This window comes from Varroa destructor, unplaced genomic scaffold (genome assembly GCF_002443255.2).
Source record: "Varroa destructor unplaced genomic scaffold, Vdes_3.0 BEIS01000001.1, whole genome shotgun sequence".
Taxonomy (NCBI): Eukaryota; Metazoa; Arthropoda; class Arachnida; order Mesostigmata; family Varroidae; genus Varroa; species Varroa destructor.
Window position 1 is genome coordinate 35,346,855 of NW_019211454.1, and position 24,017 is coordinate 35,370,871.

At 47.7% G+C, this 24,017-nt stretch overlaps 1 protein-coding gene across 1 annotated transcript in view; it reads right to left on the reverse strand.

Moving 5' to 3' along the window:
- Window positions 1-6: 6 nt before the first annotated feature.
- Window positions 7-24,017, reverse strand: part of LOC111243315 (uncharacterized) — a 32,935-nt gene continuing 8,924 nt past the window's right edge. The window contains exons 2-4 of the mRNA XM_022788665.2: window positions 6,638-8,265; window positions 5,087-5,254; window positions 7-1,809 (exon numbers count right to left, since the gene is read on the reverse strand). Coding sequence (XP_022644400.1) covers window positions 1,174-1,809; window positions 5,087-5,254; window positions 6,638-7,216 — 1,383 coding nt within the window. The 5' untranslated portion in view covers window positions 7,217-8,265 and the 3' untranslated portion in view covers window positions 7-1,173. The remainder of the gene's footprint in view (window positions 1,810-5,086; window positions 5,255-6,637; window positions 8,266-24,017) is intronic.

Genomic DNA, 24,017 nt, shown 5'->3' on the forward strand with positions numbered 1-24,017 from the left:
ATTTCTCTAAGTAATTGCATTCAATATTATCAATATTGTTGTTGGATCCGTTACGGACACACGTGTAGCTTCTATAAGAGGTTGCTTCACGTCCGTTCGCCCAAGCGATCTGTCAAAAAAGTTTACTTAAAATTGACCCCTCTTGTTGACTTCGATTTGTAGATGGAAGCTGGTAAAAACGCCATTTATATATAAGGACGAATGAGCTCGTTTGATAATGAATGCACCACGAGGCTCTTGGAATGATAACAGCATGGAGTCGCCAGCGATTCGCCAACAATGTTTATGGGATCGTCTAGGCAAAAAATAAGAGTGTTAAGGGTTAAATAATAGCTCCTATAAATGAATATCCTTTTACGTGTACGTCTAAACAGCGGTAATTAGCTGTATAGTTGTAGAGTTTAGTGAAATATGGCGTGTGTTGTAAATGCCTGGCGCAATACTGGTATGTGACCACAAAAATCGGTAAAGTTGTGCTTTAAAGCACGTATGGACAAAAGTCACCCAAACAGATATGACGTGACGACAACTAGAACAATAGTACGCTCATACGTCACTTTTTATGTATGAGATATTTATAGTATATCAAGTGTCTGAAATAAATTTACAGTGAGATTCAGCTAATAAATGTACAAAGCACAAAGCTTTTGGGACCCTAATAACTTCTCGAACAAAAGGTCACGTGTCCTTCCCCAAAATTAAAGTAAACTGCATTTTTCCAGCAGAATCGGCCTTCTTAGGACTGTTACAGAGAAAGAGAGAACCAGTTTTATAGCCAGATAGGCAATGAAACAATAAAATTGGCTCGATGTTCTTATACAAAAACCAAAAGTACAAACTAAGCAAGCAAGCAAGCATCATCGGGAAAAAGGGACGAACGATCACATTCCGTGTCGATGACGGTTAAATTTGTTGTGACGATACCCTTGATCACGTTAAGTCACGCGTAGAGGCACACAGTAACGAATCAAAATATGAGACATTACGCTATATATGTATACGAGTGAATGTAGAATGCGATGAGAGTGGCTATTAATTACGTGCTGTGTAGTTGTCAGGTCTGGCAACTTGAACTTGGTTGACCACCCGCACTGTCAGGTTGTTACTGGGGGACAATCGGTAACTGCAGCCGATTATATTCAGGTTAAAAGAAAAAGGGCAATCGCCTTTTGTTTACGCCGTCATCTTTGTGCGCAAAAGCGAGGACGGCTTGACGCGTTTGGGGGTATCATCTATAATGGTTAGCTCATCGACATCATCGTCAGCAGCACTGATGTCTCCAACCGGTGAAATCTCTTCTGCGGACCCCATTTTGTGGGTTTTATTTATATGGTATTTCAGGTGGACTTTCTGAGTGAAGCGGCGTGGACAAAGCGGGCACTCAAATGGACGTTCGCCAGTATGAGTTAGAATGTGACGTTTTATGTGCGATGGCGTTACGCCAAGGAAGTTGCAGAAGCTACACTGATAGCGGCCACGACGTTTATTTGGCGAGTTTGGATCTTGCTGGGTTACACGACGTCGCGGTGGTGGCATCAGGGTGGGGCTTGCGGTCCGGCTGAAATTCTCTCCAGGTTCTGGACTCTCGGACCGTTGTCCTGAGGCATTCTGGAACGCGGCTAGGGCGGCTGGCCATAAATAGTTCGCATTAACGTCTGCAAAAAATAAGTGTACCGCTGTAAGTGACTCTGAGGCATTAAAACCAGCATGTTGGTCGTAGAAGTTGATAAGGAAAGAGGCGGAAAAGTGTTTCAAGCTGAACACTGCCGTAGCAATTAGGCGAAGACTAGTCAATGTAAGATAGGTAGAAAGGTACATGATTCAAGTTGTCTTTTATTTTGTTATATGCATGCAAAGAAACAGAGTAAATAGGTAGTGTTCCGAAAGAGGGCAAGAGTTCGACAGTGGAGTGCGGAACAACTCTGCGCGTCTTCAACTGTAAACGACCAGAGCCAAGCGACATTTAGGTCTGGTCGTGTTCGATCTACAAACACCTGAAGAACGAAAAGCTACAAAAAAAAAAAAAAAAAAAAAAAAAAAAAAAAAGATGCAGAAAAAACATAGAGAAACATAGGCGACACTTCACAGCGGACAACAGCGCGGCTTGCAGCGATTCCTTGTGACGGTTACCTGTAAGAAAAATACTAAATAGTAAATGGGCGATTTGATAATGTTTTATAGAAAGAACTACACCTATTTTTGTGCGCTACGTTTCGAACGCTTGGGTGCTCGAATCCTCCGTTATACGTAACATGGAACAGCGTATTCAATAGCTTATCGTTGCTGAAACCTAAAGAAGAAAGTTAAGCCTGATGAACCTGTAGGAGGCAAGAAACTCCAGGTGTTTGTTCAACAACTTAGTGTTTACTAAATATTTCAGCGAATGACTGATACCTATAGCTGGCTAACTAAAATTTGCTCTCAAAGCCAACGCCCACCCTCCCTAATATACTACTACCGAAGTTCATCGCTTCGTACTGAATATCGTGTGAGCATATTAAATCCACTGGCAAATAATGTTTCTTTATAGTTTTTCAATGATTTCTTTTCTACTCAAGCTATTTTCTCAACCAGCCCCAGAAACTCTGCTAATGAAATACACAGTCGCCATTAATAAATTATGAAATAATAAATCTTTATTTTTGAGACACATGTTATCGACACATGTTGCTTTTTATTGTACTTTTTATCATTTTACTATTCATATCCAATAGATACGCATATCCATCTGGAATCAGTGATCTGTTTCATCATTTCACAATAGTACACATTACACGCGTATATTTTGCATTCTGGCTGTCAGTATATCGCACATATATAGTAAAAATTGTAATGAATCATTTAATAATAATATTATTTACACAGTATGTTGTCGAGCTGTTGTGTTTATTACTGTGTATGTTTATGTATTACTGTGTATGTCTTCAGTTCTATGCCTCCGAAAAATTCTGAACGGAGATAATGATCGTAGATACGACGAAAGGGATGAACTAAGCCGAGACCAAGTGTACAGAGGAGAAGCATCTATGAGAGTGACAGACCAACAAATAGACGCGTGGTGACCACCAAAGCATTTGTCAAAACGAAAGAACGCTCACAGACAGCGTGGCCTACCTATTTTTCTTTAATATAAGTACTTGTGTGTGTATGTATGTATGTGTGTGTGTCCGTGTGTGTTTGTGTGTGTGTGTGTATATTTTTACTTTTGTTTCTGCTTGTGCCACTCTTCTGTGTGTCTGGACTATGTGCATTTTCATATATCTTCATTGACAGCGTGGGGAAAAACTTCAAATGAATAGTTATATAGCGGTTGCAAGAAATTAAGTATGTAACATTTACCTTTTATCACCGGAGAGACAAAATAGCGCTCTTAGCACAATATGATTGGAATCACTAGACGACAATGAAAAGAAAAGCAGAAAAGGCAGCCAGTTGCATGGGATATAGAAGATTAGAGCAACGATTTATACACAGAGTATTTTACATATTCTATCAATTTTCATTAATAATATCATCCTTACTTACTTTTTATAATTCAACTATCTTTTAATTTTTTTTGTTCTATCAGACTTCTTCTCGCGTTCGTGGGTTATTCGCACTTACTCTTCGTACTCGTTCTGTTCCTTGCGCACTCTTTATATACTTGTTCATTTATATTCTTTCTTTTATGTAAGTGTATCCAATAATAGTGGTAATAACCACTATCATTAGTTAATATACTGCTTGTCGTTTGTCTGCTCACCGTTTCCGACAAACATTTTCATCTTGCGTATACTCTAGCGTATCTTTAGCACCACTATATTCAGTTCGGCATACGAGGATAACAACACTGGGTTTTGATAGCGAGAGAACACCTGCTTTCAACACCGCATGTGGTCCCTCTAACAACGCCTAAATAAACTACTCGTACCTAACAGTTCTACTGGACTACCTACAAGAATAGAAGCTAGCAAACAACAAGTGTGCCCGGAGCATCTTAATTACATTACGTGATATACTTCAACTTTTGCGGTTTGCAATCAACGGTCTTTTCAACTAACAGAATTCGCTTGTTCAAGTTGTTCCGGGCAGATTTCCGCGACGGATTTCGACCAAAATATAGAACGGCTCACGGGTTCTCGGAGTAGGACAGACAATGCCACGCGCTACCCGCTAGCGAAATCGTCCCAGAAATTAAAAAAAAAAAAAAAAAAAAAACGAGTCGCGTATCCGTCGCGAAAATCGTCGTCTTCGGCTAGACACAAAACACTCTTCACAGGAAACTGATAGCGGGATATAATATTGGTAATAATATATATATATATATATATATATATATATAATTATCGTCATCTAAATGAACCATGATCTTCGTAGCGATAGGCTTTTCGTCTGCTCATTTTTAATTTTCGCTGACTCCAACAATAATCATCTTAATAGTTGAATTTGAATTGAATTACGTTTCATTCTGTGATTAAAGGCTATCTGGGATGTCTATATAAGATGTATGATTGTTAGGTGACTCTGTTTGATTATTTGCTCGAGGCATCACAAGGCACGTATTCTGTGCACAAATTGTGTGCAGCACACACACACACACATATACAATCCCTCAAGGGTTATGACATGAAGGATAACTTGTACAACAGGTTGTTGGGACCTCGGTGTCCCTGGAATGATGGCGGTATGGAGGCGCCAACGCTTAAATACAGCGGTGGACGGCACAAAATGGAACGGTAAAGGCAAGAATAAATATTAAGTATAGAAATATTAATGAAAACATTCATTTAGTGTTGTTGTTGTTGTTGTTCTCCTTGACGGTGACGCTGTTCAAACAAACGGATTTTCTCTCACATTTGAAACACCGTCAGAGCGTGTGCGAAAGGCTTCGTCGAGACCCGCGAAAAATGCCTGGACTCTCCTAACCTTCAGTATCTCTACAAACGATTTTTGTTTGCAGTGAGAACAACATACGTGATCGTTATGTTATTATTAATATAGGATAAAAATCGAGTGTGTAGATATGTCGATCTGAATGTCAACTGGATGTAATTACCTTTTTATTCCTACGCTCTCTTTCTTTCGACTCGTATGACCATGATCAAACATGGGTCAGCCCAAATCGCAGTTTTTCTTTGAGGCCCTTTCTGTGTTGTTGTTGTTGTTGTTGTTGTTGTTGTTCGAGTTGGTGGGATTTTGCAGAGTGGCCCAATTTATCGCGCGGGCAACATGCGTCGCATCCGCTACAAGGCGATCGATGGCGCGGCGTGAATGACTGTACCAGATATGAGCTAGTATGTTTTTATTACATCTCAACAGCTAATACATAACAGGTGGTACATGGCGCTACGTATATATATACACATACATATATATATATATATATATATATATATATATAGTCGTAAGGTATAAGGTAGAAACTGAAAAAGTGAATCGCGTTCACCGTGGCTATACGTCGTCACAATACAGTATAAACAAGAACTGTATAATCGTATAGTTTGGTAAAAGATTAAGAAGTGCGTTTAGATGGATCGTAAACACGTCACGGGTGCATGATTACACGAACAATTACAAACATTTTTAATTTTTTTTTCTTTCAATAAAAACACTTACAAAAATAATATCTATGTCATAATACGACGACAATCATAATAGAAAAAATGCTAAAACATTATTCATTATCTGCAACAATATAGCTTGGTCTATATTATAATACGATATATTTTTAGCAAAATTTTTACACAGTGAGATTCAGCGAACAAATATACAAAGCACAAGGCCCGCGGGACCCTGATGGCTTCCCGGTCAAATAAGGAAAATCTTGTGCATCACTGAAGCATCGGCATTTCCTAAACACATGTTCATGTGTAAGGTTTGCTTTCCTCGACTTTATACAACCATGGTCAATGATCACTCTTTTCTATTATATATAGACTGCGTAAATTACAGACTGGACACTTCGAATATGTATGAATATCATATTTTTTTTTCTATATCATTTACCTGCTCAGGAATACAGTTCGGACAGGGAAGTTTTCGGGGACCTCTGGGCCTCTTGAAAATGCTCTCAATGTGACAACACAACTCGCTCGATGGTCTTCGGCGAAAACAAAAATTGAACACGAAGTGCTGAGGACGCAGGGAGGCAAGGGATTAGAGACTGTGATAATTATTGCTTCAATACAATTACTAATAGTTATTATTCTACTTTGGACTATGTCGGACTGCTAACAATAAAAAATCATTTGTCGCAGCGACATACGTCAACACCAGTGTATGTATATAGGTTATTAGCGATAGCGCGACTCACGTTTTCGTGGGTTTCCGTGTTTCAACAACGAAAAGAACATTCACGACTACCATACACCTATATAATGTCGCAAATGTTTCTTTCTCGATACGGCAAGGGACGATACGATCTAACGACTCAAAATGTCTACATCCGTATCAGACAGGCGTATGGGTGAATAAATGAGTGTAACTCGGGATGACGATGGCAGTATGTGACGTGTTATGCGTGGCTGTTATGTCCAACAATATTGGCATTAAGGACAGTCAAACGGTCACTTCTTAGCACTGAGTAGTGATTGGCTGGGGATATGAAGTGAACTGAGGGGGATATTGAGGAGTAATTGAATCGTTACTACGCTCATGCTGTCATTTCCGTGTGTAAAAGCGAGGATGGGTTGACTGGCTCGGGGCCGTCGTCGATAACGGTTACATCATCGACATCGTCATCGTGGGCGCTGATGCCCCCGACTGGTGCGATGCCTTCCTCGCCAGAGCCTGGTGAACCCTGGCCAACAGGCAGAGGTGATGAATTATTGTCGCCAGGGATGCCGGGCAATTTGTGGGTCTTGTTCATGTGATATTTCAGGTGGACTTTCTGGGTGAATCTGCGCGGGCAAAGCGGACACTCGAATGGACGTTCGCCCGTGTGAATTAGAATGTGTCGCTTCATATGAGATGGTGTTACGCCGAGGAAATTGCAATAGCCGCACTGGTAGCGGCCACGACGCTTGTTGGGCGAATTCGGGTTCTGCTGGGTCATCCGACGGCGTCCCTGTGGCGGGATGGGCGCCGGGTTTGGGGTAGGGCTGAAGTTGTTTCCGGGTTCAGGACTCTCGGACCGTTGGCCCGAGGCATTCTGGAAAGCGGCCAAAGCTGCCGGCCATAGGTAGTTGGCATTCACGTCTGCAAGTAATGAGGCCAGTACCGTAAGTAATTCAGACATTGTGCAAAGCGTACGTTGATGATGATCGAATGAAGTTAGTTGAAGTCGTTTGTATAGGAGAGGGTCAGCGCTGCGTCTCGAGCTGTACGCGGCGGTGCATGTGAAATAAAGTGGAGTGAGTGGTAGTATGAAAATAGAAAAGGTGTAAGATAAAGATTCTCTCGTTTGTTATTATGTTGTGCATGCATGGAGGAGCTAGATCTTTAAAAGGAGCAGCAGTTGTTCGGCAATGGCGCGCTTGACGGCTTCGATTGCTGTCTATAATCGGCAATGGCGAAAATATTGATGATGATTAAATCTGGTCACACTCGATCTGAAAGAAGTGAATGAAAAGAAGTAGAAACTGACACTGAAAAAAAGCAACAACAAAGCAGAAAACAGGAACAGTCAGAGAAAAAAGATATTGTTACACTTTCCCGTAGACACGAACAGCTCGTCTTTGGTTTGGCTCGCTTCGATGCTCTTCTGTAAAAATAGCAAGCAAAAGTAAATATGCTACTCAATAGTAATAGATAGAAAGAGCATCACGTGTGTGTGCTTATGCGTGTCTGTATCTGTTAAGTTCTGGATATGGTGCGCGACTTCGCCCTGCAGAACGAATTCAACAACTGAACATGTGATAATCTTAGAGATTCTTCGCTGAGTGTCTGTATTCTCTCTGTTCAGTCTCGTCGGAGTGTCGTAGTCATCGCCGACGTCTTTACGTTAATGAGTCCTTCAGGTCCTTAACTTCTTCAGCGATTTCAGGTCGCTTTTGGTCCATCTCATGTTCGACGCTTGATCAGAGCCTCAGTAAGGAATAGATGAAAGCAGTACGAGACGGTGCTATTCGAAGCCTGGCGACACCAGGTGAATGCGACATCTGCGGCAGACGTCAGCAGAAACGACACAAACTCCGTCTTTGCCGATCTTCGGCATCCTCGGCTTGGCGTACGGACACACGACAGAATTGACACAGTCGTACAACGCTATGGGGACACAGCATTAAGAGAAGATGGTCTATGTTCGAATTCTCGTTCTCTCTCTTACTCGAGGATTTTTTTTCTTCCCTGAAATCAGAAAACAACACGAGAGGTAAGTTAAGTTGTATCGGAGACGGCGGGAGCCTGATAGACGAAGGTTACAGCGTTTGTGCAGAATAAAGAACAACGCGAAGACGCATCATCGTGTCTCTTTAACCCACTGAAGTACGGTAAAGGCCAAGCGAGCAGTCGAACGAGTGAAATACCTGAAGAGAACTCTAAAAGAAGGATGGACAGAAAGACGAGTCATCACGAGATGGACCGATCGACCAAAGTCGACCACAGCAACTGAGCGTAAGCCAATGCGAGGCAGGCAGGCAGGCTAAAAGGAGATAGCACGAACGACCGTGGAAGGGGCGATACGGCTAAATCCGGGAAGTCAGCTGGGGAGTGTAGACACCGCTCATAGTCTAAAAGATCGACCATCTTCAATAATTGCAGGTCGAATGGGTAGCTCAGAAGTGCTCCAGAACTGACCGCTACTAGACAAAAAAAAACTCTCTCTCAAGATTCGAGAAACGAACTAAAGGAACTGAGTGTACCGCGACCACAAATGACCAAGTTCAGCCCCCAGAGAGCTCCCGAAGGCTGTTCTCGTCTGCCCTCCAGACATCAAACGCGCCTGCGAAGAGTGAAGGCCTTTCTTTCGAGAATGATATTAGCCTTATTATTAGAAGCGAACAGTCTTAGGGTGAACCAAATCTCCTTGAGTGTCGTTTGGAGTAAAGCGCACCATAGTATATATTTTTTCACATTAAAAAGAAGCACTCGTCATAATATACTAGTTTCAAATACGAAACAAAAAAAAAAAAAAATATATATATATATATATATTTTTTTTTTTTTTTCTATTTGACTTCCTGTTCGGAACACGAGAGAATACGCTACATTATAGTTGGGTCATTGCGTTCGATGAGAGCGTATCAAAAATAATCCATTACAGCCCGTCCGAGTATCTCAATTACGTCGCTGTATGTTGATCCTATAGACGCCGTTATAACAGTACTAGACTTGGCACACACCAGAAATGTCTTCCGCAAAGAAAAGTCAATATTGATGCCGGCCCACTTTGGTCATCGCCATATTGCCCAGCTGACAACATACCGCACTTCACTTCATTCCTTTTTACTATATTTTCGTTTGCTCCTCGCCGTTGGTTCCTGTCGTGTATTCCCAGATAAAAATCTATTTAATACAAACATAAACTTCATTTACGATTTGAATATTAGCATAGGTTTAGATCATATTACAAATAATATGAGTTTAAATTATGGTTTAATAATTATCATTAAATTAGTCTGCTGAGCAATAACACGTACGAAATAGTGCCTGCCGTATGATTTCATATATATATATATATACATATATTGTATGAGGTTAATGACAATGTTTCTGTCTAGTATTTAAGTAAAAACGACATCAACGCTAAAATGTTTTCTGATACGCAATTTGCCATTATCTGTCAGCCAGATCTTACACGCGTCTGGTAGTAGCCCAGTTGGGGTGGCTCGTTCGCTTCACAACACTTGTTATACTGTACACTGTGCATACGCACAATAGCTGTGCTGGTTTGTCACTGCAGTATAGCTTGTACGCCAGAGGCAGTAGTAGCAATGGCGACTACGATGTTTCGTTTTTTATTCGGTCCGTACACAGCTCTGTTCTCACGTATATCCACTTACAAATGCAAACTGATATACAGATGTCTGATGAATCGATATTATCTGTGTGAGATTGTGCGTATTTCTCTCGACGTATGTGTGTTTGTCTAAATGTTCTGTGTACTGTATTCTAGCTAGTTATGTTCGCAAGGCAAGCTTTACGTCAGCCGACGGCGACACTGTGCCGATAGTGGGGCCTGACTGCGTGCCTGCCGCCGAACAGCCCAGATCAGAAAGTTTAGTTCTGTTCTGCCATGCTCAAATCAGCTTTGTTCAGTTCAGCCTTATTCGTGTTTCTCTTGGAACGTCTCAGGGCCACCTTTTGACATCGACCATCGAGAAGGCCTCGTTCGCTCGGTGGTTGTCGAGCCGATTTCTCAGTGGCAAGCAACCATCGCTCTTCATCTCTATTCTTTGGCTAGCCCCTTGCTGTATCGCTGACGACCAGACCAGCTCGGCTTAGCCAATGCCAGTGGCTCCAAAACACTCTGCAGCCGGGTCAGTCGTGCCAATGCATATAGTATATTATGCGAGTAGCGACACACGGATCCTCTAGGACCACCACACATATCTATTTATTCCTCCGTATGTGCGTGTGTGTGTGTGTGAGTGTGTGCTGTGCTGTGTTCAGCACCACGTATAGTACAGTGAATTCTGGGATCCAAGATGACGTCCGCTCCTGCCTGACTTCCTTTTTTGTTTTGGCTTGCTCCTACTCTTCGCTCGATGTCGCTCGACGGCGCTCACTTGTTCGCTCGTCGAATCGCCGTCGCTGAGACAACCAGCAACCGGTAGCGTTACTGTTGGCGTCTTTGAGCGCGGCGCTAGGCCACCACTATAGAGTGGTGGAGCAAGCGGACGGCATCAGCATTAAAAGGGGGGATACGACAGGTGAGACGAAAGCCAACTCTGCGGTGACGTCGCAGCTGCCGCAACCACTGGCGTTGTCGTATTCACAGTGGCCCATTGGTCTGTTCCCTCTGATCATCATCTCGAAGACGACGGAACTCGATGCTGCGATTCGTCGCTGAAGCTGCCGACTCGCAGACAGGCACGCGGACCCAATATCCGGCTTCCGACTTTCTGCTTGCTGTTGTCCTCTCTACTGAAGTTTTTGTTACTCATCGTTCTTAAGTGCTGCTACTGCAGTAGTCCGTAGCACCAAGCTGTTACTTTTACAGCTATTATTGTGTTACTCGAAACTGCGCCGTTGCGTTCGTAGGACGGCTGAACGGAGCAGGCCTCATCGAGTCAGCACCTAATCACTCGAAATCGGAGGGCGACAGTAAGAGGATATTGCGAAGCTGAGCTACCGTTCGTTGAAAAAGCTGTCAAAACGCCGCATGAAAAACAGAGATCCAACAAATTAAATAGAAGGGCATTGGGAAAAGGCTGTAATTGAGCGCCAAATACACTCAAACAAACGTATACACCGACAAAACGACGGCAAAGGGTGAGACGCAAGCATTTGCTTACACTTAAAGAGTGCGTTCGAATGAGGCAGAGCGACAAAGGCGTCCGGGATATATCACAAGTGCACGGACTAAACCATCTTGCCTGCCACACGTTTTAATTTTCGTACAACCTCCTGGGGGAAACCGCGCTCTCGAGGGCATTTATCAATGATACTTCCGTTCCGTTGACAACATCGTGGAGTAGAAAGCGGACTATAGCCAGCAGCATCACGGATACTTCAGATACTTTTAGCAGCTTTCAGCTTCTTCCTTCAACCAGCGTCAGCGAGTTATTTGCTCCTTCAACCTAATTTTGTTCGTCTATATGGGCGAACGAAGAAAGCGAGTTGACTTCGTTCGTTCTTTGAGCTCTCGAGTCGACGCTCGCCACAAGTGGCGCTCCGCCGTGCTCTGCCACGGCAAGCCATTGTTGTTTGTTCGCCACTACTGCTCCTGCTGCTGCACAAGGAAAAGCGACGGCCGCGGCAGCAGCAGCAGAAACCGAAGAAGAAAAACAGTCGCTCCACTAAAATGGCAGTGACTTCAGCGACTTTGGCGCTTGCTCACAATCGGCAGCGATGGCTGCTTCCACTGCCGCCGCAGCCATTGCCGTTATCAGCGCTCCGACGCGTTGGTTGCTGGGCGAGTCATGCTGGCTCCTGACTTGCGGCCGAAGGGAGCTGCTGGTTGCTGAGGCTGGCTTGAAGACCAATCGCATCATCGTTCCGGCAGCGAGCAAGCGAACAGTGATGGCAGCGGTGGCGGCGGCAACGGCAGCGTGTGCCAGAAACCGCGGGCAAGTAACCTGTTTATGGACCGGTAGAAGGAGGGATAAACTATGAGAGCGTTGGGAGAAACTGTGTCGACCGACAGAAAGACGGACCGTCCAAGCGAACACGGCGGCGGTCGTTGAGCCACCGACGGATCGGAGAGTGTTGGAGTGTTTAAGAATGCAGAACATACGTAGAACCACTGGTACCAGCTGAAACTGAGCTGACTTTGAATAGAATACTAAATCGAGAAAAGAGCGAAGATGGAGATTGACAGGAACGGATTTTTGAAGTGTGCAGTAGTGATCTTTTGCTTCTTTATCTGCGTTGCCACGATTGTCAGCAGCTGTCTTGTCCTTAGTCAGTTGCCGATCGCTGTTATCCTCGTTCGAGCGAGCAGCGAAGGACCCGTCGACTGAGCCAACGATAGAGTAGTGGGCGTTGTTGCGGATGGTTACTCTCGACGCCATCAGGATTCCCGCTGCGATGATATGTTTTTAGAAGGACAGACTGGAGTAGAGGTGGTTCGACAAATGATTGTAGGCCATCCGACCATGCTGCTTGACAAGGCAACGCCGCACGGCATCTAGTAACATTAGTCGCTGTTCCAGTAATAGCAACAGTAATACTAATACAGCAAACATAGATTATAGGTGCGCAATGCATCGGAAACTCCAGTGGCTACACTGTCAGAGCTGGCAGATAATAGCAACAGGTAGCGCGCTACCTGCTGGATAGACAGCCAAATCAACTCTATGGCAGGCCTACACCTTTATAAATCATCGACCACCGGATCGACAACGCCATCATCATGATAGACATCTCCACGATTCAACAGATACAGGGTCCCTGATAAAGCAGCAATCGAATCACCATGGAAATATATAATATATTTGGCGTGCTGACGAAGTGGCGAGCTCTCGTAGTTGGCTTAACGCGTAAGCTGGGCGCCGGGTCACCAATACGTTACCTATCGCTATATTCACTGGCTGACCATGTACGGGACCATTAGCCTAGGACAAGGGGTAAGGTGGCGATGATGCTGCTGCTGCGGGCCGCGCGCTCGCCAGAACTGTGTTTGCGTGTGGGCAGGGCAGGGCAGGCAAAACAGGTAGTTGCTAACCTGGCCAACAACGACCCGAGTAGCGACGACCCGGGATGGGGTCGGTTCGGTTCACCATTGCTCAGGACGAACATGACGAACGGCATTCAGGTCGGTGCTTCATGGACGAGGAGCTCGAAACAATGCCTTCAACGCGCTATTTGTCGATTCGACTGGATGAGCAACCGATACGGTCGCCGCGAACGTAATAGCCTCTGCCTCCGCTTGCAGCGACCAGCACACTTCACTGTAGTAATAAGAATAAAAGAGGGAAACGTCAGGGGAAGAGATAATCATGTTGAGGCCCAGATATCGTTTACGTCGGGCAGTTGTGATCCAACTTCGCGACCATGGCAACGGCAGCAAGAATTGATGCAAACAGGAGTCGATTTTACCACCTAACGAACTTCGTCAGTCGAGAGGCTGGGGCGTTATTGTTTTGACTATGAAAGACGACGCTATTATTCTATATATGTTACAGTATTACGAGATGCAGGATATGAAGCAAGCTAGCGACTAAACTATTAAGCTGAATCTAGGTGCCTCATTAGCTCCATAATCATGTTGCGCCGTGAACATGTTGTAGCAGACTTGGTTGCACGTAACAGAAGACGCGGGCCGTTGTCAGCGTATGATGAACCATCTACCCTGACACACGTCGCGCTGCCTGTTGCAATGCTGGTAGCGAAAAGTAGAGGGCACATCAGCAATATAGTTTCATTCCACCGTCATAGCCAGCCGCTCCCAAACGAAAATAGAAGAAACGAGCGCGCGTAAGTCACCTATCTCTTTGCAAAATCTCACTTTTTTGTTGCCCTGTTTAGTCGCCATTGGCTGACAGTTGTTTCGCCCGCCCTTGCTGGCGCCGGGGCTTCAGACATGAGCTATCTACCAAAGTATCAAAGACGGCTGGAAGCCACACTATTGCCCACCATTACGTGTGTTGATGCTTGCATGCTGCATCTACAACATAAATATGTATATATATAAACATGCTGTACCGTCGCATCATCGCCATCATTGCGACCGCTGGATGCGAAAAAGTCTCCAGCTGTTCTTGACGAACGAAAGGCGTGCTGCTTCGCAGCCGCTTCGTGGCAGTTGAGGCAGCCGCTAGCCTTGCACTTCATTTCCGGTAGAATGACGCCAGTTATCTGTTGCGGTTGCTGCGTCGCTGTTTCGACTTGTACATACACGAGTACCGTTCGTGTTCATCGGGCACGCGATGTTCGCCGTGTCTGTGCGCGTGTGTCGTCCATGATGCAGCCGACGTTGTCCATGCTGCCCTGTTGTTATCTTAACCGCTTGCCACTTTGAGAAGGACTCTTTCGTACTTTATATTGCTTTTTTCGAGAAACGATCTGCGCAATCTGTCCATCTGGTAGCAACCAATCGAGGCGGTAACCGGCGAACTTCATTTGGGGGCCGCCAAAAAAACAACCATGATCAACAGCCCATGTGACTGGCTGACTGGTCAGTTAGCCTCGCCGTCAACGCTAACAACACCGTCAGCATCATTTAAAGCACTGCCACCAGCACTTCATGTCGCTGGTTTGATGCCTCCGCCGAAGGCAAAGGGGAAGATGGGGCGGCAGTCGCAACCTTCGTTGTCACAGCCGGTTGCTCGCTCTTACTGCCTTCGCGACGCATAACTCGGCCGCCACTGCCATCCAATGCCTGGCTAGCCGTTGCCAGTTGCTAGAATAACGGTTGTCTGTGTAATCGCATCTTTGCACTGGCCGTGAGGTTGTGCGTGTGTACCGGTGAAGGTGAGCTGCGCGCACTTCGCAAACAGAGCTGGTGGTTAGTAGTCAAGCAATTATAGTAGTCGACTGCTCAGCGGCAGAAGGCAGAACCGCTATTCGTAGCTGCTTCGCTGTTAACGCGGCCGCTGCAACAGCCCAAGGGGCAAGAATGAAAAAGAAGAAGAAAAATACGACACGAAGATGCACCAGCAAGAACTGGTCAGCAAAGTTGGCTGTGATGGCTTGCGTAGCTGGGGTAATCGTCATCACCATCATCATCATCAGCAGCAGCAGCAGCAGCACGAGGGCAGCAATCGGCGACAGGCGCTTTCGGATGGACCAATTGACGGTCGGACGCACGCTACTGGCTCGCTGGCTGGAATGATGAGACGGGAAGTGGCTATGCATTTTCTTGTCTATCCGTTGTCCATTGATTGCGCACAACCAGCGAAAGCAACGGCAGTGGCTACGACGGCAGGCAGAAGCATCCACTGGAGCGTTCGACAACGAAGATGTCGATGGCTACGAGTTTCCCGCGGCTGCTACGACTGCTGATGCCGGTGATAATGATGCTGGTGCTGCTGTGGTTGCCAATGACACTGATGGACATGAAGACGACGAAAGACTCGAAAGACGTTCGTAGGTGAAAGGAGATGGATCTTTGGAGCTGTTCAACCTCTCGCTTCCATTAGATCTCTGCGTTCGTTGAAATGGCCAATGTTAATAGCAGCGGCACAGTAGTTTTGCGACTGACTGACTGACTGACTGAGTGACCGGCCGGTGCCGGAGACAGCAGCAGCAGCAACGGCCGCCATTGCCGACATCAGTGAACCGTTGCTGGCGTCAATGCTTCGTTGCCTGTCTCGTTTACTGGCCAACACGGCCGAATGACGACTCCCGATGACCCTGATCTGTTCCGAAACTTCCGCATCTCCACTTCCCGCGCGCGGCCCGAAGCACCACCACTGCTGATGATGCTGCTGCTGCTACTGTTGCCGAAACGTCATTTCGCCTTCTCAGTGCTTCTTGGTTCGCCTCAGTGAAACAACAACAAAAACGACAACAACGAAATATAATTTTTATATTCCGCCATAGCCCAGCCTGATGTCACAAGACGATAATACACTACGACGAACCGCTGTCGGATATACCGCAATTCCCGCTACCCCGATCAGTCTGGGCAGCAACGAGCCGGGCCTAGTCTCGTTGTTGTGGCTATATGCCTTCAGACAGGTGTTTCTAACATTTCAACCCTGGCCTAAGTCATTTTTCCCTCTTGAGGCAACTCTCGCAAGATACAATACATTTTAGTTACGCAGTGCTATTGTTTTTGTTATTGCAACCAACTGTTACTGTTTTGGGCGTCTTTCCTCTCAACCACGGCATAGATCTGTGTCTTAGTTGATATAAATTCTTGTTAGGCCAGCTAGGAAGCCTGGACGGAGTCAAGCGACAGCAATAGAAAGGGAGAGGATACCGCCTTCTATTTCTGCTGTACCTTCTTATCCAACCTATTTGGTCTATCGAGTTTTTTCTGAAGGACGGCGAGGTAATATGTGCTCGTTGGGCATGCCGTGCCGTGCGGGCCGAGATTTCTTCGCTCGCGTCTTCGCTAGCTGCTGCTGCTGCTGCTGCTAAGCCTTACTCACGACGAAGTTGCGTCAGGAGAATCGCCGCGCTTCTCGTGACAACTATCTCGATAGTGTTTCAGTAGCAGCATCAGCCTCAGCATCACCATCATCGATACAGGTAGTCTGACTGGCAACGGAGTTAGCGCCGAACGATGTCACGGTCAGCATTAGCGCCATCTCTACAACGGCGACAATGACGGCTAGTGTCTTTTACAGACCACGCCATTGCCTGATAAAGCCGTCATCAGAAGCAACAACGAAACGGCTATCTTGCTGGCTTCGAGCCTTACTTCTGATTCCCCTTAATTCTTTCGACGTTCGGTTCAGTTAGTCCAGCTGTTGAGGTAACCCGGTTTACGGACCTGCCCGCGGTGAGGTGACGGTGGATTCTCTTCACTACTCTTCTGCCCCGAGAACAGCCGCGATGCGAACTAACGAGGTCGGGTTCCGCCCTCTCCGGAGCTTGTGTCAGTAGTCGACGTCGTAGATGTTATTGACGTTGTCTGGCAGTCGTTGTTGCCATCGGCACCGCTGCTACTATGGCTGCCTTGCCGCCAGCGTCCTAACAATATGCAGAAAGCAGGCAGGCGGCAAGCAGGCTGGCTGGTTGGCTGTCAACCAAAGTAAGTAAATGTGCAAAATGTTCAGGGTCTATCTATTCCGACTTGCCACTATCCCTGGAACAGCCACGGCTCCATCTGCCGGCGGCGGACTACTGATGGCTGCCTTCTAATTCTCTCCCCCTGCTCCCCCCAACGATATTGGTCAATTGTGTCTTGCACCGGTGCCGTCTGCGTCAGCAGACCTCTACGGGTCGTTCTCCCGGGCTGCTTTGAGCTGAGCGCCAAACGAGCTGACATTCTGCGAACGCTCAATGCTTAGATGGAGTTGGGCTGTTGCTGGCTAGCGACTCTCGACAACAATGCAACCGAATTGCGGCAGCAACAGCAGCAGCGGCGGCGGAGGCGTCGGCGAACACTTGACGACCAATGTGAACGCGCCCGAACGGGCGTTATTCTGGAGTAGCTCCAGGGAGAGAGACGCCAGACAAGAGCCACAGAGGCCGAAGCACAATCGAGGCGGTCGGTCGGTCGATCGAGCGAGCGAGCCGTACCACTACTCGGAACGGCTCTAATCCGGAACCCGGCGCGGTCACGGCGCATGCGCGAGTGGCTCCTACATATCTAACTATCTATATAGTGCGTTGTAATGTGAATAGTAGGAGCACTCCCAGCAGGGTTGGTCGCAACGAACAACAGTGACTTCGGCGGGGAGCGATGAGACGTGCTGCAGTGGTGGCGTCGACCGAGCTAGCAGCGTCTGCGCCGTAGCCGTTCAGCCATCTGACTCGGTTTCGAGCTGACTGAGTCGCTCTGCCTCGGGATGCGCTGACTGCTCTCCCGACTGCACCGCGTCGTCGCAATCGCAACCGACTCTGTAGCTCGTCCTCGTCGCTGGCAGAATATAGACGTCCCTGCTACACAGTCCAGAATGGAGAACAGTCTGTTTACGGCTCGCTCCGCCGGGACCACAGGACAGGATGCTGCTCTGTGATGGCAACGGCGGCGGCCGCCGCCGTGGGTTCTCGGTTTCAATAGCAGCAGCAACGATAGCAGAACACAACTCCACTGTATGCGAGCGCTGTGGCGATAATGGTGTCTCCGAAGCTTCAGAGTGCTTTGAAACAGACGGCACGGAGCGAACGATGAGCCATCGAGTTGTTGCTGCTGCCGCCGCTGCTGAGTCGCCGGTCGTCCAAAAGGCGAGCGAGACGGGACAGGACGAGAACGGACGCGAACACAAATGCAAAGACGAACGCGAACGCTTTACAAAGCAGCAGCAGCAGCGGAGCAGCCGAGCGACAAGTGCACCTCACTCCGAGCAGTAGAGGCAGCAACACACGCGCTCACACGACAACAGCAGCACATAGCGCTCCGCTCTATTCTATGTGAATCGATGTGAGTGTGAGAACGAGCCGACGACCTGAACAAGTGACTCAGCGATGGCCGGAGCGACCCGGCCAAGCTAGTAGGCGATTGAGCGAACGACCGAGTATCTGTTCTGTTGACTCTGATGACTCGGCAAAACTCCGAACGCCCTGGGGCCTCACGTTCCGCCAGACTTCGTGGGCTGGCTGCTGAAGACGGATACCACCGACGCAGCAGTCGTCGTCGTCGCCGGCGCCACCATTACAGTCAGCGCGACAGTCTACCGAGAGAGAACACAATGAGGCAGGTCAGGGGGGTGAAGGAGGGAGACAGGGAGGGAAGGGGAGTGGCAGATGTAGGAATCAGGAATAAACGCACTTCTATCTTGTACGATAGAGTGGCAGAGCTTGTTAATAAGCTACTCCTCGGATAAATCTCAGCTGAATATAACCGCAACTCCTGACGCCGCCATGGCCAAGGACTGAGTAGCTAAGAGCGGAGGGGACGATGGAGCGAGTCAGAAGCGGGCCGGCAGTCGTCGAGCAACGCAACAGACACCTTTGTTCCACTACGATGATTACATATAAGCTTCCCAACAACAGCTGCTTATCTATGCCCTACTTTTCTACGGCCGGCGCCTACGCTCTGCTTGGATCCCTACCAGCAGGTGCGCTCCGGCAGGTGAGATAGCCTTAAAGGATTTGAGCTAAGTAATAATAAAGTATTTTTTTTTAATTTCTGTCACAAATCGCCCAGCATTGTGCGGATATCGAGATTCCGTATAAACTGTAAATGTCACTTTGAACAGGAATAGATATGTTTCCAGTAGTTCCTATAGCAACAATTAGCGCGTCAGGTTTGTCTAATAAACGCTACAGAATACAGTGAGATTTGTCGTTAGGGAGGTACACAAGAATCCATGGGGCAGGTTACAGATCGATTTAGCAATATCGGTGAAGCATATGACGACAAATGGGGGAGGCCGTATAATAAATCATGGAGTACGCTTTTGAAACATCGAAGTAGCAAGACACTACCTTCTCCTACGGTTTTTAGTTCAGTCGATGATGATGGCAAACGAGACGTTTGCGGTTCGTTGGCTCGTGGTCATCAGCAGAGGCTTCAAGTCATGTTCATGATGGTAGGGTCAAAGCCTCCTAGCAGTCGGTTCCACGCCTTTTCTACTCAACCAGCCGCGGCTGTTCAGCTCGACCCTCGAATCGAGCGGGCTAGCCACCGGCCAGCCACTTGCAAGAGCAGCTGGAAACAAAAAGATTTCGGGTCCTCCATTTCGGCTGACTTGGTCGCTCGACGCCAGCTTCGACCTAACTGACTAGCTAGCAAACAGACAGCCGATGTTCTTCTATGTTAAAGCGAATTTTAATGTGCTTTTAGCTACAAATGCGTGCTTCGGGCGGACGATGTGCTTGCGAGTCCCACACAATATAAGCTCAACGCCTCAGAGCAACAACAGAAGCAGCAGCAGCTGTAACCGATAGCGACGACAACGACAGCAAGATGAAACCGAGAAGCAGCGCCAGCCGCGACCCACCACGCAGTGCCGACATCGCCAGCGGATAAGGACACAGCACGGTATGGCAATGATCCAAACAGCAGCAGCAGAGTTGGCGAAGCGTCCCGAGCCCGTTCAGAGCAAACGTTAGCTAACTCGGGACAACCACGACAAAGTTATGCCTCGGCCCATAGCTAAGATCCTGAATGACCTGGCCTGCCTTCAACATATATATATATATATATATATGTAGCTACTGCCAGTATCACAGTCTCATCGATCGTACTACTTCCTGCACTGCAATCATCACCATTAGCAACAAGCACGACATATTGTATAATACAGTGTTTTAATGTAGAACAGCAGCGTACAGCTCTCGGGTATGATGAGTCACTAACTCGCCCAGCAGCCGTTCGCGTAGCAACAACGGATTGTTCTGAAATCAGGTGCCGCTAACCGGTGTCTTGTGTATTTCATTAGTCGTTACTTCGGCCGTGTAATGACTAATTGACTCGATTGCAAACCACGATTGCCGCGTCATTGCAGGTGTCGCCCATATAGAAAAGTAGCGTTACTCTGAAACAGAATTGGCTGGAGGAGAGAACAACAACTGACGGGGATGTTGTTGCTCAAGGATAATCCATAAATGATAGTCTTTGTCTTCTTTTTGTCTTCCTCGTCGCCGTATCCAAATGACGCCGTGCTACGACGAAGCCGATTTTTCATTGTTGCGCAGTCGCTTTCCTCAGCAGCACCGTCGCCAGCCACCCCGACTTTGGTACTATCGCCTAATCGTGCGTGTCTGTGCGTGTATGCGATTCCAATGGTTGTTCAACGCTGTTGTTGGCGGTGCAGTCGTAGCCGCTAGCTGCCTACCTATCTCGCCGCTCGGCCCTCGTTCTATACCTCCAGGCAACAAGAGCGAACGACCAACGTCGAATATGCATTGACGGCGACACAGTAGACGCACACAGCCGCAATGCGGCGGCAGCAACAGCGGCAGCGGTGGCGGCAAGAACCGAGCGCCAGCAGTCGTGGCTTTAGCCGCAGCAGCGAACGGAGCGAACTGGAGGGAATTCCGGTCGTCGCTTCGAGACGTCCAAGTGCGCAAACAGACCCGATAATATTGACGCTGCTGCTAGTGATGTCGATGAAAAAAGCCATGAAGACCCTTCCGCCAGGCGGACGTCGGAGCTTCGTGGTTCCAACGTCCATCCAACGGCGTAAGAGCTCTGGCGCAAGCCCGGGCCGATAGCGGCGTGTGTGGGGCCCGTCGAAAGACCCTCGGTGTCGTCAAGTACCGAGCATCGCAAGATGACGAGACGCTAGTCAAAATGCGATGGTTGTTGATGTTGTTGTTGTTGTTGTTACTGGATCGCCTGGTAAAAGAGAAAGTGAAACTCGGTCAAAAATTGTCGCTCCATCTTCGCCTTACAGCTTGGATCGCAGCGACGCTTCACGCATCTTCTATCTGTCTAATTGCATAAGCATCTCTTCACATTTGTTCGATTCAGGTCTCAATCTTGATGCCGCCGCCATCGACAACGTTGTCGTTGCTGGTCTGTGACGCTTGCAGAATGTTGTTGGTGGGCTGACAGCCAGCGAACGAAATTGAATCAAGTACAATTACCAATAGCGCTGTAGCTGCCCGGATCAACAATGCAATGAGCAGTCGGATGAACGAAAACGGAGGGAGACGCCATCGCTGGCTGCTTATTGCTCCGTGTGCTTTTTTTCTTTTTTCTCTTATCCATAATTCCGAGGCAAGCCGGCGAGCTGGGAAGCTGGGTCGCGGCGCGTATAATGTCCACATACCAAAGTGATACCTCTTGGCGTATCTTTCCTCTAACCAAGCGTCGTTTCTTGAGACACCCCCTTGAGCGTCGGGTTGGCCGTCGTCATAATAACGACGGCAAGCGACCAGCAGCTTCGCTAACCGAGGCCATACGAACGTTATCGATAGCTGGAATGCCCCCGGAGCAGCGACAAATTTATCGCTGTTTTACTTTTAGAAGAAAATGGAGAACACGCTATGGTTGGGCGCAAACATCAGACGCAGCATCGACACTAGCGACTAGCAAAATTGGAGATCTTTGATCTAGTTGATTTGTTTGTTAAGAGATAGAGACCGTCGCCAAGTAGATCTACGCTAGTCTACCTATGCAAATGTAAATAAAAGAGGAATGATAGTAGCTGGCGAGTGGTTCGTCGGCGCTTTGTCGGCGCTGCTCCCGCTGTAAACTTTATGGCGCTCTCAAGAGGGCTCAAGAACATAGAAGATAATCTTTGAGAGGCATTGGCCGCAGGGATGCTGCCGTTGTCGCCTCCGTCACTACCAGGTGAGAACGGACAGGCGATTACACAGAGCTCGGCGTTCAGCGCTGAGTACACAGACGCTCTCTACCTAACAGTCGAACAGCTTTTATGCAACGTCCCGCATACTCACTGCATATCCATTGTGAACGCAAATACATAGACAGGGTGTGGAGTCGATCGATGGACGCGCCTGCAGACGCCGAGAGACAAACGATGTCATTATCTTTAATAGATATATGTATATTTAAGTGTGTATGCCTCTGTCGCCTTCGAGTCATTTGTGATCTCGGAGGGCGGAAAATCGCAGCAGATTTGCTCTCGTTGGGCGCTCCTCTTCTACCCACACCGTTATGGATGCTGCACCAGGAATTGTGGCAGCTTGCCGAGGAAACTCTTTACTTCCCTCTAACAGGCCAACCACCTCCGTATAAAATCCTTCTATTCTCGGTGAAAGTAGGCGTACCGCCGAACAGCCTAGGTGATACGAGATGTCGACGATGACGCTGACGTCGAAAGGACAGAGTTAACGGCTGCAGCAGCAATCGCTTACTCGGCGATACTCCAGTAGAGGAAACGGCTATGCTGCTGAGCGGCCGAGCAAGCAAACGTCTAACAGACGTGAACTGAGACCGCCGTTGAACGTACGTACAGATTCTCTACGGCTGCTGGCTCCATTTGAGGCGTTCGGATGACGCTGTTCTTTGCTGAGATATAGATAGGTCTTTGTTGGCATTACAAGCATGATGACGACCACGGCCACGACGAGTGTATCCATCCGAGCGCGATTTATCGGCCGGCGGCGGTAACGCTCTTCTAGTACAGTTTGAGAAATGTGCATAGCCAAGAATCTCCAGAAGCGGCCTCTCTTACAGAAGCTTCTGCTCACGGCCCACAGAGAACCGTGAGCGTGTGAGAGCGCAGTCGAGTATTTACGTTTGAGTATCGAGTTTCCCCCCGCCCTGTCTTTATCCTTTGTCGAGTGGAGGGAGCCTACCAACTTTCGAGGCAGCCCAGCAGCAGCGATCTGCAGGTAGCTGGTAGGCCACGTTACTCAGGTCTAGCGCACGGCATACGATTCGGTGAAATAACGATGGATACGTCGACGACGATGGTGACGGGTGGAACACGGATGGTTTCCCATTAACTCTCCCAGCGCTCTCAGCTGGACTCGCCCGACGCCACCACCACCGAAACTGCCGATGCTGTTGCTGTACCGGCCGCTGCCGCCGCCGCTGCAGTTTTAGCCTTCTGCTGCTTCGAACATGGCTATTACTACGTCTTCTACCGACCTACCTATACTCGCCGCTCTCACTCTGTGCGCTATACTCGTGCGACGATCGCTCTAGTGTAATGGTCGCTTCCGACTATGCTGCTGTGCCGTAGGTCGAAAGGCCCTGCGGGAGCGCGCATACGTCGCCATGTACTGTGACCAAACAGTGACACTCAACCGAGTGCCACGATGGCAACACATGCAATGTAGCGTCGGAAGAAGCCGTAACAGCAACACGAAAAAAACCACACGACAAGCTTTTATGCATTATTAATACTATACTATATTATACACTACATCGAGACAGACGAAGATTATATATGCAACGATAGGCAGCTATGGCTCTTTTCCAGGCCGGGACAACGGTACCTGTCGGTCAGCCCGTGTCT